Below are 17,154 nucleotides of genomic sequence, written 5' to 3'. Positions count from 1 at the left end.
AAAATAAACGGAAGACTTGATATGGTTTTCCAGCTTCTCAACAGACGGCCTTGTGTATGCATGAGAACACCCCTCCCCACCATGGGGAGGCCACCCAGGGACTGCGGCGCTGAGGACTGTCGTGGTCAGACACGGGTACTGGGTACTACCCATGTGGCTGGGTAGCGTCAGACAGGAAGGGAGAGGTGGAAGGTGGGGAATGGAATCAGGCAGCCGCTGGGCAAGAAAGAGGGGCAGGGCCAGGATGAATGACCTCATTTTACAGAAGGGGAAATTGAGGCTGGGGATGGCATGGGGTTAGACTGCAGCTTCTCAAGTGGCAGAGGTTTGACTGAACCCGGCCTCCTGGTGGGGCTGGTGTGTTCTTATCTTCTCCATTGTATGGAAGCTGACCCACCTTTGTGAGCAGTTGGTCCTAGGGGAAAGGCCAGAGGGCTGAAGACATGGAGTCCTCTAGGCCCCCCAAATTCCTATAGCCACTCAACGGTTGCCCTGGAAAGGGCGCAGAGGTGTTTTGTGTTTCCCCCAATGTGGCCCTGGGAGCACAAGGTCACATGAGAGGGCATTTGAGAAACGGGGTTCCAGGAGGGATGAGGTGCCCATCTCTGGAGGTGCGTATTTGGAGGCCATGGCTCTTTGGTGTCCAAAGCATCAGGAGGAGGTCTCTCAGTGGATGCCAGCAGGGGGTTATGGTCTGGGCATGGTCAGCCCACAGACTTCAGCTGGGGGTACCGGTGCCCCTCCCTCGCTGGGCACTTGAGCTTGCAGGCTCCTGCCCTGGCCCCACTTCCTTACCAGGGACCACCGTGAGGAGGACCAGACTGGGAGGTACCGAGACAGGCTGGAGACTCAACAGGAAATGGGAGTGGGGGTTTCAGAAAGGGAGGCAGTAGATTATTAATCTCTTGATTAATAGCAGCGGGCCAGTGGGAGGGAAGGGGCTGTCCCACTGCTGCTCAGAGGCAGGAGGAGGGGGTTTTCAGGCTCTGGCCTCCTCCGCATCCCAGCCGGACATCCCTCAGTGCCAGACACAAGGGACCGTGGGCCCAGCAGGCAGTGTCTCCCACGCACTGGAGCCCAGGACCACGGTGCAGGGGGGAGTCCTGTGGCGGAGGGGCCCGCAGCGCAGACCAGCCCCCCCACCCTGCGGGGGTCCGCCTTGGTGAGCTGCTCAACCCACACAGGGCTGGCTGAGGAGGAGGGGCAGGAAGAAAGGCCGCGTTTGAAGAAAGTACTGAGTCCAGGGCTTCGCCTGGCCTTGCAGGCAGCAGGCGACCCAACCAGAGGGGGGAGGCTGGCTGGCAGGGGGCCGTCTGGCGGAGGGGAATGAAGGAGGCCGATGAAGCCCCCGAGAGTTCCAGCAAACCCCTCTGCTCGGCACATCTGGAAAAGGTTGGCTCTAATGCCATCAAAGAGCTCAGAGAGGGGCCAGGGAGACAGCGGGGCAGGGAAGCCAGGCCTAGGAAAACTTAACCCCCGACTCCCTGGGGCTTGGTCTTCCCGATCCGATCCAATCCGTCGGGCAGGTAGGGGGGACCTGGCCTACCCCCTCCCTCAGCAGCCGGGGGGCTCAGGAGGCCAGGAGGACAGCATCCATAATGCCAGACTGCTTGCTGCCCTGATCAAGGCACAGCCAGGGGTGTGATTTCCACCCCAAAGCCAGAGGAGGTGTAGTCTCATTCTCCAGAAAAGGAAACCGAGGCACAGATTGCAGAGGCCCAGCTGGTCCTCTCTGCCTTCCTAGGGGTGCGGAGCTGGTTCTCAGGCTTCTCACTGTGGAGCTGGCTGCAGAAGGCCCCTGCCTGGCCCTCCCAGACTGTCTCCTCCCCCCACATCCCTCCCCTCCCACCGCACCCCTCCCTTAGTGAAACCCCCTCATCCCCCAGATCTCTGTGCCAAGGTCACTACCCCAGGGAAACCCAGGACCAGGTTTCATATCAGGGACACGATGGCTGTGACTCTTTGACATTCCCTACCCTCAGCAGGTCCCCAGCCCCATCACACACAAGTTCTGGAAGGGAGGGGCCATGTTCTTGCACACCAGTGCCTGCTCTTAGGTGCTCAGGCAGCTCCACACAAACAGCCAAACAGACCAAACATGGGATCTGAGAAAGCTGAGGCAGGGACTTCTAGAAGTGAGACCAGGCCCCGGGGTGGGACCTGCTGGCGCTCTCTCCATGCCCGCTGCCTGCTGCCCGGGCTCCTCGCAGGGTCCTCCGGGCCTCGTGTTTGTAAACATTACAGATGTGTACCTCCAACACACACACGCGCGCGCACACACACACACACACACACACACACTACAGAAATCCAATGTAGAAAAAAAAGAAAAAACCCACCACAGAATGGGAAAATCCACACAGGACACAGCTGTATTACAGTTCTGTTCTGCAGCAAGACGAGGGAGGCATCCTTCAAGGAACCTCGGTGTGCAGGGCCTCGGACTGAGTCCTGGGAATAACGGGAGGAGGATGTGGCAGGCCTGACGCTGAGGCCCTCGTGAGTTGGTAGGTCCTCTAAATCAGACCATGCCGGCATCACCGGGGTGAACCCACATGGGTGGCGGGGGCCCCGGCTCGCAGCCGTCCCCGCGGCTGCAGCTCAGTCAGGGCCCTCCCGTCCCCTCCCCTCTTGCTGCGGTTCCTGGGCTCCTGGGCTCCGGGCTCCTCAGCAGCCCTCTGCCCTCCTCTCTCTCCACGACCATTCCTGACAGCTTACAGACAGCTTACAAATATGCTCCTGTATCCTCCATCTTCAAAGCAACAAACAAAATCCCTCCCTTGACCCCATGCTCCTCCCAGCCCCACTTATGCTCCCTGCGTGACAAGAACTTCTTGAAACTTCTCATCTTATTTTCCTCACTCTGCCCCTGCTGTCTGTCTTGGCCTTTGTCCCCACCACTCCCCAAAACTGCACTTGCCGGGTTCCCAGCCACCCTGCCTTGCCAATTCTAATGGGCACTGAGCCCTCATCCTACCAGGTTTCCCAGAGCATTTGGGAGACTCAGGCTCTCCCTCATCCCCTCCCTCCAAAACTCACTTCCTGGGACACCCAGTTCTCCCGATGTTCCTTCTGCCCTGGCTGCTCTCTTCCCATCTCCCTAGCCAGCCCCCTCCTCCTTAGCCTCTGAGGTTGGGGTGCCCAGACTGTGTGGGGTTCAGCACCCCTTCTCCATCTAGTCATCCCTAAGGCCACGTCCAGTCTCGCAGTTTCAAATGTGGGAAAAAATGGGGTTTCTCTTCCAGTTGATGGTGCGCCATGATTTAATTGGTTTGATTCTTAGGGATTGTAAGATAATGTACTTCTTCCTGCCAATGGTATCTTAAGAGTCCATGAAATGCAACATGCCCGGAGCCCTGAAATCTTCCTGGTACTCCAGACTTTTTCACTAACCTCTTACTCTCGCCCCTCCTCCCATGAATGCCGCCATAGGCATCTCCAACTTCACTTGGCCAAAACAGAGCTGCTGGTTTCCACCTCCGAGGGCTGACACCACTGGGCATCCCCAGGTTAATAAAGGACATGCCCACTTAGCCAGCCGCTCAAACCAAACATTTAGGATTATCCATGATTGTTCCCTTGCCTTTCTGTGATTAGACTCTTGTCATTCCAGCTTCCAGACACTTGCTGAATTCACCTGGGAAGTGTCTCCCCACTTCCCAGCTAGCATCCATCCCCATGTGAGCCACCAATACCTTGCACCTGCCTGTGCCCACTGTTCCCACTGTTTTGCAAAACCTAAACCAGTCCATCTCAGGAACCTCCAAAAAGGAGAGAAAAAGTATTCAAAGGCAGCAGAAGGAGGACAGAGTAAGAGATAAGAGCAGGTGAGAGCGGGGGCACCTGGGTGTCTCAGTGGCTGAGCACCTGCCTTCAGCTTAGGGCGTGAACCCAGGATCTGGGACCAAGTCCCACATCGGGCTCCCCATGGGGAGCCTGCTTCTCCCTCTACCTATGTCTCTGCCTCTCTCTGTGCTTCATAAATAAATAAATAAAATCTTAAAAAAAAAAAAAGAGCAGGTGGGAGCAGAAATCTATGAAATTGAAAAAACAACAGAGAAAAATGAGTGAAACCAAAAGCTGGGTCTCAGAAAAGGCCAGTTATATGACAAAACTTTAGCAAGACTGACAAAGGGAAAAGAAGAAAAGGCACGAATTATTGATATCAGGAATGAAATAGATAGTAGGACTATGCACATAAATTTAACAACTGAGAGGAAATGGACCAAGTCATCGAAAAACACAAATCACCCCAACTCACTCAATCTGAAATAGATCATTTGAATAGCCCCATAACTATTAAGGAAATTGAATTTGTAGCTTAAAAACTCCTTCAAAAGAATTCTCCAACCCCAGATGTTTTTACTGGAGAATTTTTACCAAGCGTTTAAGAAGAATTAATACCAATTCTACACAATCTCTTCCAGAAAAATGCAAGAAGAAGGAGCATATCCTAACTCATTTTATGACACCTTGATACCAAAGTCAGACAAAGACAGTAGAAAATGAGAAAACCACAGACCGATATCCATGATGAATATAGACGTAAAAATCCTTAAACAAAATATTAGCAAGTAGAATCCAGCAGGATATTTCTAAAAATTATATACCATGGCCAACTGAATTTTATTCCAAGGATGCCATGTCGGCTCAATATTCCAAAATCAATCAATGCAATCACTATATTAACAGGCTAAAGAAAGAACATCACAAAATCATGTCAACCAGGGTGGAAAAAAAATATTGACAAACATCGGGCCCATGATAAAACCCTCAGAAAAATAGTAATAGAGGGAACTCAGTCGGCTTGATCAGAAACATCCAAGAAATCCTTACAGTTAACATTATACTTACTGGTGAAATGCCCCCATCCACCCCCTCACCCCCGCCCCCATGACCAGAACAAAGCGTTCTTTCTGCTTTTCTCCGCTCTTACTCAATGAGCGCTAGTAGTTCTGGCTAGAGAAAAGGTAAGGTGAGGATATGACACATACAGATCAGAAATGAGGCAAGACCATCTCTACAGATGACATGATTGTCCTTGGGGAAAAAAAAAAAAAAAAAACAACAACGTCAAGGTATCTAGAGAAAAATGCCCAGAACTAACACATGAGTTCAACAAAATCAGAGGATACAACATAGACACACACCAAAAAATCTGCACTTCTATATACTAGCAACGAACACAGGGACATTGGAACTGGAAAGTCAAATTTACCAATTTTACCAAAAAGTATTACTTATAATCACTCCAAAAGAGGGAGGGGAGAGAACAGGGTATATATGCTAAAAGCTATAAGAAATCAATAAAAGATGAAATAAATCAAAAAAGATCCAAATAGGGGCACCTGGGTGGCTCAGTGGTTGAGCATCTGCCTTTGGCTCACGTCATGATCTCAGGGTCCTGGGATTGAGTCCTGCACGGGGCTCCCCTCAGAGAGCCTGCTTCTCCCTCTGCCGATGTCTCTGCCTCTCTCTCTCTTTCTCTGTGTCTCTCATAAATAAATTTAAAAAATCTTTTTTAAAAAAGATCCAAACAAATGGAGAAATACATGATATTCCTCAATTGGAAGACTCCACACATAGTAAAGATCAATTCTCTCAAAGTGGATTTGAAGGTTTAATGTAATTCCTGCAAAAATCTCATCGAGATTTTTGGTGGCTATAGATAAGATTATACTAAAATTTCTATGAAAACACAAAGGAACTAAAGCAGCTAAACTAATTTTGAAGAGCAAGAATAAAGTAGGGGAAAAAATCAGTCTATCCAATTTCAAGACTTATGGTTTCAGCAAGCAAAACCAAGTGGTATTGGCAGAACCATAGATTCATGTATCAATGGAACAGAATAAAGTACCTATCAGACCAACACAAATATGCTCAAATGGCTCATGACACACATGCAAAAGCAGTTCAAGAAAGCAAGGATGGGCTTTTCAGCAATGATGCTGGAGCAATCGGATAGCCACAGACCAACAAAAAAGAGAACCTTACCTTAAACACCACACCTTGGGCAAACATTAACTCAAAAGGGATCATAGACTTAAATGTCAAACACAAAACTGTAAAACACAGGAGAAAATCTTCAGCTGCACTCCCAACTTTTACCCAGAGAAATGAAAATCCATATTCATGCAAAGACCTAAAGGTACCCGAATGTTGGTGACAGTTTTATTCAAAATAGCCCCAAACCGGAAACCATCCAGATGTCTTTTAACAGCTAAATGGTTAGACTGTAGGACATCCGCCCCGTGGAATACTACTCAGCTATAAAAAGAATGAATTGTTCGTACAGCCGGGATGACTCTCCAGATAATCATAATGAAGAAGAACCACTCCCGAAAGGCTACCTACTGTGTGATTCCATTCTTGAAATGACAAAACTTTAAAAGTATAGAACAAATGAGTGGTTCCCAGGGTTTTGGGAGGGCTTGGTGGCAGGAGGAAAGTGGGTGTAGCTTCGGAAAGCCAGTATATGGGGTCCTGGGGTACAGAAAATACTCTCTATCCTCACTGTATTGTTGTCAAAATCTCGATACTCCAGTTGTGACATATTGTATAGTTTGGCCAGATGTCAGCCTCAGAAGGAACAGAGTGACCAGGATATGGGATCCAAAAAAGAGAACACATGGAATCTTTCTGTATTATTTCTTACAACTGTGTGTGAATCGACAATGCTCTCAAAAAAGCTAAGCAAACAGAAACGTAAATCAGATCATTTCTCATCTCTACTTAAAACTCTCATCTCTACTTAAAACTTCCCAATACACTGACATGAAATCCAAACTTTGGCCATGGAGTCTCTGCCTACACTCTCCTCCTCACCTGCTCTGCTTCTGGACACTGACTGCCTCTCTGTTCCTTCATCTAGGACTTCCCTGCCTCAGGGCCTTTGCACCAACTTTCCTCACCTGATCAACACAGGGAGGCTCTATCTCCTCACTCTTGCTCAGCATCAACATCGTCCTTTCAGGGTCCCTCTCATGCCTGCTCTAAAGTGGCCCAAAGTCATCCCCAATTATATCACCCCATCTTAATTTCCTGCACTCATTATGGGGCGATATTTTTTTCTCATTTTCATATGTACATGAATATAAACTCCATGAGGAAGAGGACTTGGTCTTACTCTCCATCATATTCCTCTACATAGTGGTAGGGTTCTCCATGAATATTTACAGAAAGGGTGGCATTAGCAAATAAACACAAGCACAGAGGTGGGGCTCCTGGGGGAGAGGGCAGGGGCACATGCCAGACCCCAAGTGCATTCTGAATAAGCCTCAAAGTTTTCACAACCACGCTCTCCCTTCCCTCACCTGCACACTTTTGTCATAAAAATGTCATCAGGATGTAATGAGATAATGTGCTGACTTCAGAGCCTTCTGCCAAGAGAGGCCTCACCAAGGATTATATCCATGCCGATCCCCAAATCTAACTATGCAGAAATGCAGAAATTCTGCAATTCTGAAATTCCCTTCTCCCCAGATCTGGCCTGGGGTAGGCAGCAGGAGGATGCTGGCGCAGGTGCCCCCACCCTCGGGAAGCAAACCCGCTCCTGCACTCTCTAGCCAGCCACTCCTCATCCGCCTGACATCTGTGTCTTCTCAGAGCCGTACCAAGGCACTGGGGTTTATCACAGTCAGGCACTGGCTAGACACACCTTAGCACTGGCCCTGAATGCTGGAAGCAATCCCAGGTGGCAGGCCCTGTCATCATTTTTATAAACGAAACAAGGGAGACCCCAACCACCACCCCTTCTCTTCCTACCCTGCTCTCACCACACACACTGTGTGCAGATGCACCCCACACCACCCAGCTCTGGCCACACCAGCAACTCCCACAAAGAGCCACCCTGGCCAGCCCTGTGAGGTTCGGGGTGTGCCCACCATGCACAGTCCCCCAGATTCAGGAGTGAGGCTAGTGCAGACCCAGAAGCCCTCAGGGCTATTTAGCCAGGTACCCAAAGAATGGTCCAGAAGAGGAGCTTAGGCTCCAGAAGGACACATTACCCTGGCCACACAGACTCCCTGCCCTGCGAGGAAGAGTATGGCTGGAGGAAGGGCCAGGGCAAGGGTTCCTCTCTCCAGGGTAGAAGGCCAGGTATCCCAGGAACTATGCTCTGTGGCCCAGGGGGTGGGGGCAGGCAGGCTCCTCCTCATGCCCCATCCTGCTCCACAGGCTGCAAAGGCAAAAAAAAAAAAAAAAAAATGAAACCTGGAAGCTTCTGTATAAATGCGGGGGTTGGGGCAGCCCAGGTGGCTCAGCAGTTTGGCGCCGCCTTCAGCCCAGGGCCTGACCCTGGAGACCTGGGATTGAGTCCCATGTCGGGCTCCCTGCATGGAGCCTACTCCTCCCTCTGCCTGTGTCTCTGCCTCTCTCTCTCTCTCTGTCTCTCAGTGTCTCTCATGAATAAATAAATAAAATCTTTTTTAAATTTTTAAAATAAAAATAAAAAAGAATAAATGTGGGGGTTGAAATGTGGCAAGACATACTGGGCAGCCAGGACTATAAGCAAACCCAGGCACAAGGCAGCTAGGGGAGCTCAGCTAGAGTTTGCCACCCTAACCTCAGAGCAGAAAAACGCCAAGTTCGGAGGGTGCCCAGGCTTGCATCGCCCACTAGGGGCTGCCTCCAAGGTGGCGGTGGCCGTGGGGGTGGGGACGGCAAGATACCCAGGATCTGCTTCAGAGAAGCAGGTCAGCCATGGCCCAGCCTCAGCCTTCATTCCCAGAACACTTCTTACAAGCCTGCCTCACATCATCCTCCAACAGCCCAGAGAAGCCTTTTACCACTGCCACTTTAGAGTCAGGGACATCCAGACGCAGAGGACAAATCCTGACCAGTGAGACATCCAGGGAAGCTTCAGGAGGGTTCTAGAAAAGGCAGCACCCTCTGAGAGGAGAACATGATGCCACCTCCTCTTTCCTGTTTGTTTGGGACACTGTTGTTAATGTCCGGAGCTGCTGCCGCCCTTCTGTGACCTTGAAGGACAACAGGGCAGACACACGGGAGCTGGCTGAGAGTGAAGTCAAAGGAGCCCAAGATCTTGAGCTGCTGGTTCAGCTCGGAAGCATTTCTCCCAAACTGTGTTCCCATACTGAAGCCTCTCTTGGTAATGTCATCCACCGCTTTCAGCCCACAGAATTGGGACACTTGGGGAAGAGGCACTTGAGGCACAGTGCTCCCAGGCACCTCCCAAGCTCTTCCTACCCAGAGGGTCTTCTCAGAAAAAGCCCAGCTCACAGACTTGCAGCAGACAGACTCTTTAGAAGTCTGTAAAATTTTAAATTATACTAAAACACACACACAGAGACACACACACACACTACAAAACATAATAACTGCAGTGGGACAGGGTTACACAATCTTGAGCTTTTTCATACCTTACTAAATGCCCCTCACAGAGCACCCCTGCTCAGGGAAGCCCACAGGTCCAGGGGTGAGGTCCCCACCCCATCTTCACCTCAGGGCACCTTGCTCCTGCACGGCAGTGATGACACATATGAATATGTGCCTGCTTCTTTTTTTTTTTTTTAAGATTTTATTTATTTACTCGTGAGAAACACATAGAGGCAGAGACATAGGCAGAGGGAGAAGCAGGCTCCCTGAGGGAGGCCCAATGCAAGACTTGATCCCAGGACCCTGCGATCACGTCCTGAGCCAAAGGCAGACGCTCAACCACTGAACCACCAAGGCGTCCCTCTGTGCCTGCTTCCATCGTGGTTTGATTAATAATGCCCCTGCTGCCACCACCATCACCACCACCACCGGATCATCAGCAATCTGAGTTGGGGCCTGGTCTGGGTTCTTGCAGAGGGCAGGAGGCCTCCACAGAGCATGTATACAGGAGGAGGTCAACATGTATTTATTTGGGGGAGTAAGAGAGCTGGGCCGTGAAACCTCAGGAGCATCCCTATAGGGCCTGTTTGATGGGCCAGAGTTAAACCCAACCCAATCCCTATAACTATCCTTATGACCTTGGGCAAGTCACTTTGCTCTCTGAGCTTCAGTCTCCTGGTGGCAAGTTTGTGGGTCAATTTATAAGCCAAGGACTTTCCTCCACAATGAAGGGCATTCATTATTCATGGTTCATGGTCATGCACATGCTGTGCATGAATCCAAAGGGTTCTGACCTCTTTGGTCTCGTTTCTTCCTCCTGATACTGAACCATCAATTCAATAGTATCTCTTGAGCTCTGAAGGCCAGGCACAGAGGCCACGGAAGGGAGGGAGACAGTTCCTGCCCTCCTTTAGCCCCCGGGCTGGCAGGCAGAGAAGCCCGTGAGCATGCTGACCACAGAACAGACATGGTGTTGCACACAGTGACCAGTGTGAAGATGAAGCAGGATAAGGAAGGGGCTGGAAAGTGACAGGGTGTCAGGGAGGAAAGACAGAGTCTCCAAGCCAGCAAAGGCCACATGGCCAGAGCCCAAAGAGCAGGGCAACTTGTGGAGGGCCACAGGGTCAGGAGGGGAACAGGGTCCATGTCACATGAGACTCTGATCAGCTTGGAGAGGGGTATAGACTTTTACTGCAAGAGAAATGGAAGCTCCTGGAAGGTTGGGAGCAGGGCAGTGCCATCATTTGATAGAGGAAATGGAGGGAATGGTGGGGAGGGGCGGGATGGAGAGACCAGCAAGCAGCTACTACAAATACAGGGCCTTTTATATGCGAAGCCAGCAAAACTAGGACCCAGGATGAGCGTACACATGGTGCCCCCCGTCACTGGGGAGCTGGTGACAGTGCTAAGCCCCACTGTCCTTCCTCTCAGGCCATAGACAGAGGGGCTACACCCCAACCATAACTCAGATAGGAATTCCTGGAGAGAGAGAGAGAAAGTACATTAAACCCTCATTCCTGAACAAATAATAGCAATTTAAGCAGCAATGATAATTGAGAACAGAAATATGGAATTCCTCTAAAGAATGAGCATTAAGTCTTTCTCAATAAAGGGAAGGCTCATGACAAATGCATGTCCACTGTGACAGAACATTCTGTTCTGAGCGCCTAAGGCCAAGGAGAGGGAAAGAACTCTCTGAAGGCCTGTAAACACCCACACTGAGGACAAGACTCTGATGCTTCTGAAACAGTGTTCAGCTCATTGCCGCAGTCCCAAAGCAAAGCGCAGTTGTGAGAAGCGGTGATCATCTGAAACTCGTTCAGTTGAGGTCAGCGGTTCAGTAGTTAGCTTGTTCGGCTTTTCTTAAACGTGCCTTACTGTGTTTAGAAAATATAAAAGGCTCAACTTGTAACTTTGACATTAGGAAAGCCAGCCCTCTTCCCAAGGATTTTTTAGCTATAGGAATCCTGACAGTTCATTTGCTAAACCCAAAAGCAATATAATGGTGCGCGCGCACGCATGTGTGTGTGTGTGTGTGTGTGTGCATGTGTGTTGGGGGAGGGGTCTGCACACTGTCTTGCTTCCACCCTGGTAGCTGCCTGGGGGGATGTACCCAATACATAGGATTGTGGCTCAAGTTCAATTTGGCTGCAATCTGTAGGGAAAAAATAGAAACACACGACTCTTCACGTTTCTTTCTCAACTCTGAAGACAAGTATTTGCTTGCTGACATCAAAATACCCTGTCTTGAAAAGAGCCATTTCCAAGTTTGACTTCCCCATGCAAAAAGCAAGATGGTAGCATTCACACTGAGGCAGGTGTAGCCTTGCTTCTCAATGGCCTACATTCAAGGGACGGCTGCCATGTTTGAAGAGCGGGACAGCCACTCCTCACAGTCTACCCTGTCGGGGCCACCTACAGACCAGACTCCTAAGACCCTTCTCTCAGAAGATGCTTCTAGGATCAGGAGGTGGCGACCTGGTCATCAGAGGCTTCCTGCTGATGAGTAAGGCAGGAAGGCCTGGGAACTCAGCTCCTGGGGGCACAGGGGAAGGAAAGAGAGAGTGGGATCTCTCTGCCTTCTGCTGAAAAGGAAGGGGGGGTCAGCATCTTTGTCTTCATTTACAGATCCACTGGCCATCCCTCCAGCACAGGAGTGAAGAGCAGATCTCTCTCTTAAAATTTAAAAAATGGACATATCCATTTCCTTAGCCATTCCCCTTACAGAAGGAATCACTGTCAATACACTTGTATACAGTGTGGACACTGTATTATTAAAACACTATGAAAATTTAGAGGCACAGCGTCTGGCTCTTGCTTTCAGCTCAGATCATGATCTCAGGTCATGAGATCGAGCCCCAAATTGGGTTCCAGGCTCAGCAGAATCTGCTTGAAGTTCTCACTCCCTCTCCTTCTGTCCCCCCTCCTCATGCTCTCACTTGCTTTCTCTCTCTCTAAAATAAATAAATATATCTTTTAAAAATTATGAAAATTTTAAAGAATTAGGAAACTAGAATATCATCATTTGCCAAGCACCACCATAGTAATTATTGCAGGCAGAATCATCCATGGAGAGGCTAAGATTAGGGGATGGAAAGAGGATGAGAAACAAGATATTTGTACAGACTCAGAATACCTCTCCACAAGATACCTGTAGATGACAAAGGGAAATGTAATTACTCAACAGTGAGGAAATCTGCCAAACACCCCCCCACCGCCCGTAACCAAGTGATTGATCTTAACGTCACCAGGAAGGAGGTCCACTGATATGATGGACCCCTTAACAGGATGCCCTGAGAAAGGCACAGCATCACTTTGACAGTCTCCCTCCTGAAAATGCACTATCTCAGTCAAATTAAGGAAACATTAGGCCAACCCAAACTAAGGAACATCTGCAAAGTAACTGGCAGGTCTGTTGAAAAGTATCAAGGTCATGAAAGACAAAGACTGAGAAACTGCCCCAGATTTTGGGGAAACTACAGAGACGGGACAATTTAAATGCAAAATGGGGGGGAGGTGGATAGAAGGAGGGTATTATGGGACAGATGGCAAAATCTGAATAAGATCTACACTTAATTTATAGTATTATATCATCATTAATTTTCTGGCTTAGAGAATTATACTATGGTTATAAAAGATTACGGATTGGGCAGCATGGGTGGCTCAGCAGTTTAGCGCCGCCTTCAGCCCAGGGTATGATCCTGGAGACCCGGGATCAAGTGCCACATCAGGCTCCCTGCATGGAGCCTGCTTCTCCCTCTGCCTGTGTCTCTGCCTCTCTCCTTCTGTGTCTCTCATGAATAAATAAATAAAATCTTTAAAAAAAAAAAAGATTGCTATGAACTAAATGTTTCTATTTCCCCCTAAATTTGTATGTTGAAGCCTAATCGATGGGCAGCATTAGGAGGCGGGCGTTTGGGAGGTGCTTAAGTCATGAGCCTAAGGGTGGAGCCCTCGTGAATGGAGTTGGTCTCATAAAAGAGACCCCACAGAGCTCCCTCTACCCTCTGCCATGTGGTCCTCACTGGACACCAAATCTGCCAGCACCTCGATCCTGGAATTCCCAGCCTCCAGAAATTTAAGAAATAAATTGTTGTTTAAGCCACCCACTCTGTGGTAGTGTGTTATGGCAGCCCCAGTTGACCAAGACAGGGAAGCTGACTGAAATAAAAGATCTATAGAAATTCTGCTTATTATTTTTTGCAACATTTCTGAAAACTGAAAATTATTCCAAAATAATGTTTTTTTAAAAAAACTGTAAAAATGTTAAAAAATATATATAAAATGATATATATAATGATATAATAATGATATATATAATGTTATATATAATGTGTATATATTATATATACATGTATATATATTTTATATATATAATATATATAATGTATATATATAATGTGTGTGTATGTATATATATATATACACATATATAAAATGATGCTGATTGAAGCATACATAGCCTATAATAGTTAAAACTAGGAAACCACTGGGGCACCTCGGGGGCTGAGTCAGTTAAGCCTCTTGATTTTGGCTCAGATCATGATCTCAGAGTTATGAGATCAAGCCCTGAGTCGGGCTCTACGCTTTGCGTAGAATCTGCTTGGGATTCTCTCTCCCTCTCCCTCTGCCCTTCCCCTGCTCTAGTGCATTCTCTCTCTCTCTCTCTCTCTCTCTCTTGCTCTTTCTTTCTCAAATAAATAAATAAAATATTAAAAAAAAACAAACAAACTAGGAAACCACTTAAATATCCATCAATTGAGGACATGAGGAATCAACGATGATCCTCTCCTTCAATGGAATGCTGCATAGCCATTAAAAATGAGGTGGCTCTTCAGAAATGATTGCAAAATATTTTTGTGGAGGGAAGCAAGTTGCAGAACAAAAGAACATCATCCGGTCTTTGTTTACAAAAAAATATATATATGGCTCCTGGGTGCCTGAGTTGGTTAAGCGTCCACCCTTGGCTCAGGTCATGATCTCGGGGTCCTGGGATCGAGTCCCACATGGGGCTCCCTGCTCAGTGGAGGATCTGCTTCTCCCTCTCCCTCTGCCTCTCCCCCAGCTTGTGCTCTCTCTCTCTCTCATTCTCTCTGTCAAATAAAGAAGTAAAATCTTAAAAAAAGAAAAGAAGATACATATATAAGAGGATGTATAAGAGGAGAAAAGGGTCTGGAATAACACACTGTTAATATTAATAATGAGATTATGTAGGTGCAAGTAGAAGAAGGGAGAATGCTCATCTTCCACCCTATTCAGTTCTGTAACATTTGGACTGGGGCGGGGGGGGGGGGGTGGACAGCGAGTATATACCACTTTCTTCATAATAATAATGAAAGATAGAATGAAAATTTAGAAAACAAACAGGCCACTCCTTCCCCTGACTGGCTCTGCAGCCTGCCGCCCAGGACCGGAATCATGGATCCCAGCTCCACATGCAAGCTGATTCTGAGTTGGCTGCATGTGAGCCCTGCAGGGGGCAGCACTGTGTCCGCACAAGACTCCTGGACTCAGTTTCTCCATCCTTGGTAATGAAAACATACCCAATTCATCATGACTCCTGTGATGGTTAATTTTGTGTCTACTTGGCTAGGCCAGCATACCCAGATACTTGGTCAAACATAAATGGATGTTGCTGAGAGTTTTTTTAATTGATATCATTGACATATTATATTAGCTCCAGGTGTACAGCATAGTGATTTGACAATTATATCCATGACAAAATGCTCACTGTGGCACGTGTAGTTACCATCTGGCATCATACAAAGTTAAATATTATTGACTATATTCCCTCTGCGGTACTTTTCACCCCGTGTGGCTGTTGTGTCGCTGGAAGTCTACCTCTTACTCTCCCTTCACCTATCTGGCCTGCCCCCACTCCTCTCTGTCAACCACCAATTTGTTCTCTGTATTTATGGGTCTGTTTCTGTATTTGGGAAGGGATTTGGAGTTTGAGAAAGGTGGTCCCAGGAAGAGAGGGGTAAGGGTCTTGGAGGCAGAAACTCAGGGTTGGTCAGGTGTGGAGAGAGAGTAAACGAGGCTGGAGCTGGAGCACAGACTGGAAGGAAAGAGGACTAGGGAGCAGGTGAGGTGGGGTGTCAGAGACCCTGAATTCAGATTTCTCCCAGTGAATGCTGAGTAGCTGCCTGAGGGATGTGGGTGGGGGCTGGTGAGAGGGGCGGGGCCGAGAGGGGCGGAGCTGTGAGGACAGGGTGAGAGGGGTGGGGCTAGGGAGGCGGGGCCAGGGGGCGGGGCTACGAGGTGGGGCCGTGAGGGGGAGTCCCTTCTCCCCACTTGCTGTCTATGGTGCTCTTCTCCTCATCAAACGCCCACTCGATTGTGAGGTTCTTTCAGGGTGGGGAGCATGTCCCTTTCATCTTGCCCACACATATCCCCATGCTCTGTACACAGAAGGTGCTCCATAAATGCAAGCTCCGCTTGTTTCCAAGCGTCAACCCGCCTCCCGAGCAGCATGTGTTGAGGTTGGATTCACCCAACGGGCCAGAAAGGAAGGGCAGAGCTGGCTAGCCCCACAGCCTTTACCTCACGAGGTTCGCACAGGGCCCGGGCCACCGGCAGCTCTGGTACACACGCTGGACCACTGTCTCTGAGCCGTTCTGCACCTGGCAGGACACTGTCCGCGTCACGGTGTGATGGCACCAGTGCCTGTGGGGAAAGCAACAGTCATGTCAGCCCTGCCTATTCTTGAGGTGCTGCTGCAAGTCAAGGAGGGGTCCCTCCACAAGGTGCAGGGTGGGAGGGGAGAGCTCATTCTCCTGGGTAAGGGGTCCATTAACATCATCAGTCCAGGCATAAGAGGAACAGAGAGTACCCACACCTCTTGACCACCAAGTCCAGGAATCCATCATTTCAGCCACCAAACCCTCGTAATGAACCCCTGCCCATTGGGAAATCCCACTCTGGTGAAGAAGCCTAAAAAGGAAGTGATTACAACCCACAGGAACACCAGGCCATAGGTGCAACCAAAGGATGCACACAGGGAACTATGCAAACAGAGCAAGGCACCCAACCTGAGTCCCAAGAAAGGCCAACCACCTGGATACTGAAAGATAGGAGTCAGCCCAAGGCAAGTGCAATCACATGCGACCCAAAGGCTGGAGGAAGGGGAGCCAGGAGAAAGGAAGTGGCATGGTACCTGCCAGGCTAGATGTGGGTCTTATCATCAAGTCAGTGGAAAGCCACTGAAGGACTCTGACCAAGGTAATGACCCAATGGGTCCGAGTTTAGAATTTCTCTGATGCAGTGTGAGAAGTGTGGAAGCCTGAACTGGGGCATGGCAGTGGGGGGCAGAGGACATATGCAAACAATATGGTGATTGAATCCAGATGGCAGACAAGCACAGGCTCCCACTGCCCCCATCCCCCCAATCCTAGAAATTTAAAAACTAAAGATAAGTCCCTGTTGTGACATCAGCAAGATGGCGAGACAGAGGTCCCCCACTCATATCTCCCCTCAGTAACAATGATTTGGCAGCCATCCATGGATGAAAATGCCTTTGTGGGAGCTGTGGGATTTCTGTAAACCATACATCTTATAAGGGGTTAATATCTGAAACATACAAGAAACTCTAAAGTCAATAGCCAAAAGACAAATAATCTGATTTTAAAATGGCCAAAGGAGCTGAATTGACGTTTTTCTAAAGAAGACATACAGACAGCCAAAAGTATATGAAAAGGTACTCAACATCACTTGTCATCAGGAAAATGCAAATCAAAATGAGATACCACCTCACACTTGTTAGGATAGCTATTATCAAAAGGACATGAGACAATAAGTGTTGGTGAAGGTGTGGAAAAA

The 17,154-nt window shown here is 48.7% G+C and overlaps 1 protein-coding gene across 9 annotated transcripts in view; it reads right to left on the bottom strand.

Moving 5' to 3' along the window:
• COL26A1 (collagen type XXVI alpha 1 chain) overlaps positions 1-17,154 on the bottom strand; it is a 197,534-nt gene that overhangs the window by 134,617 nt on the left and 45,763 nt on the right. For all 9 annotated transcript variants that reach the window (XM_072837339.1, XM_072837336.1, XM_072837333.1 and 6 more), the window contains exon 2: positions 15,880-16,002. In XM_072837339.1, the coding sequence (XP_072693440.1) occupies positions 15,880-16,002 (123 nt within the window). The remainder of the gene's footprint in view (positions 1-15,879; positions 16,003-17,154) is intronic.

Source organism: Canis lupus, chromosome 8, assembly GCF_048164855.1.
Source record: "Canis lupus baileyi chromosome 8, mCanLup2.hap1, whole genome shotgun sequence".
NCBI classification, from domain to species: Eukaryota; Metazoa; Chordata; class Mammalia; order Carnivora; family Canidae; genus Canis; species Canis lupus.
This window is presented reverse-complemented; position numbering and strand designations above follow the sequence as displayed.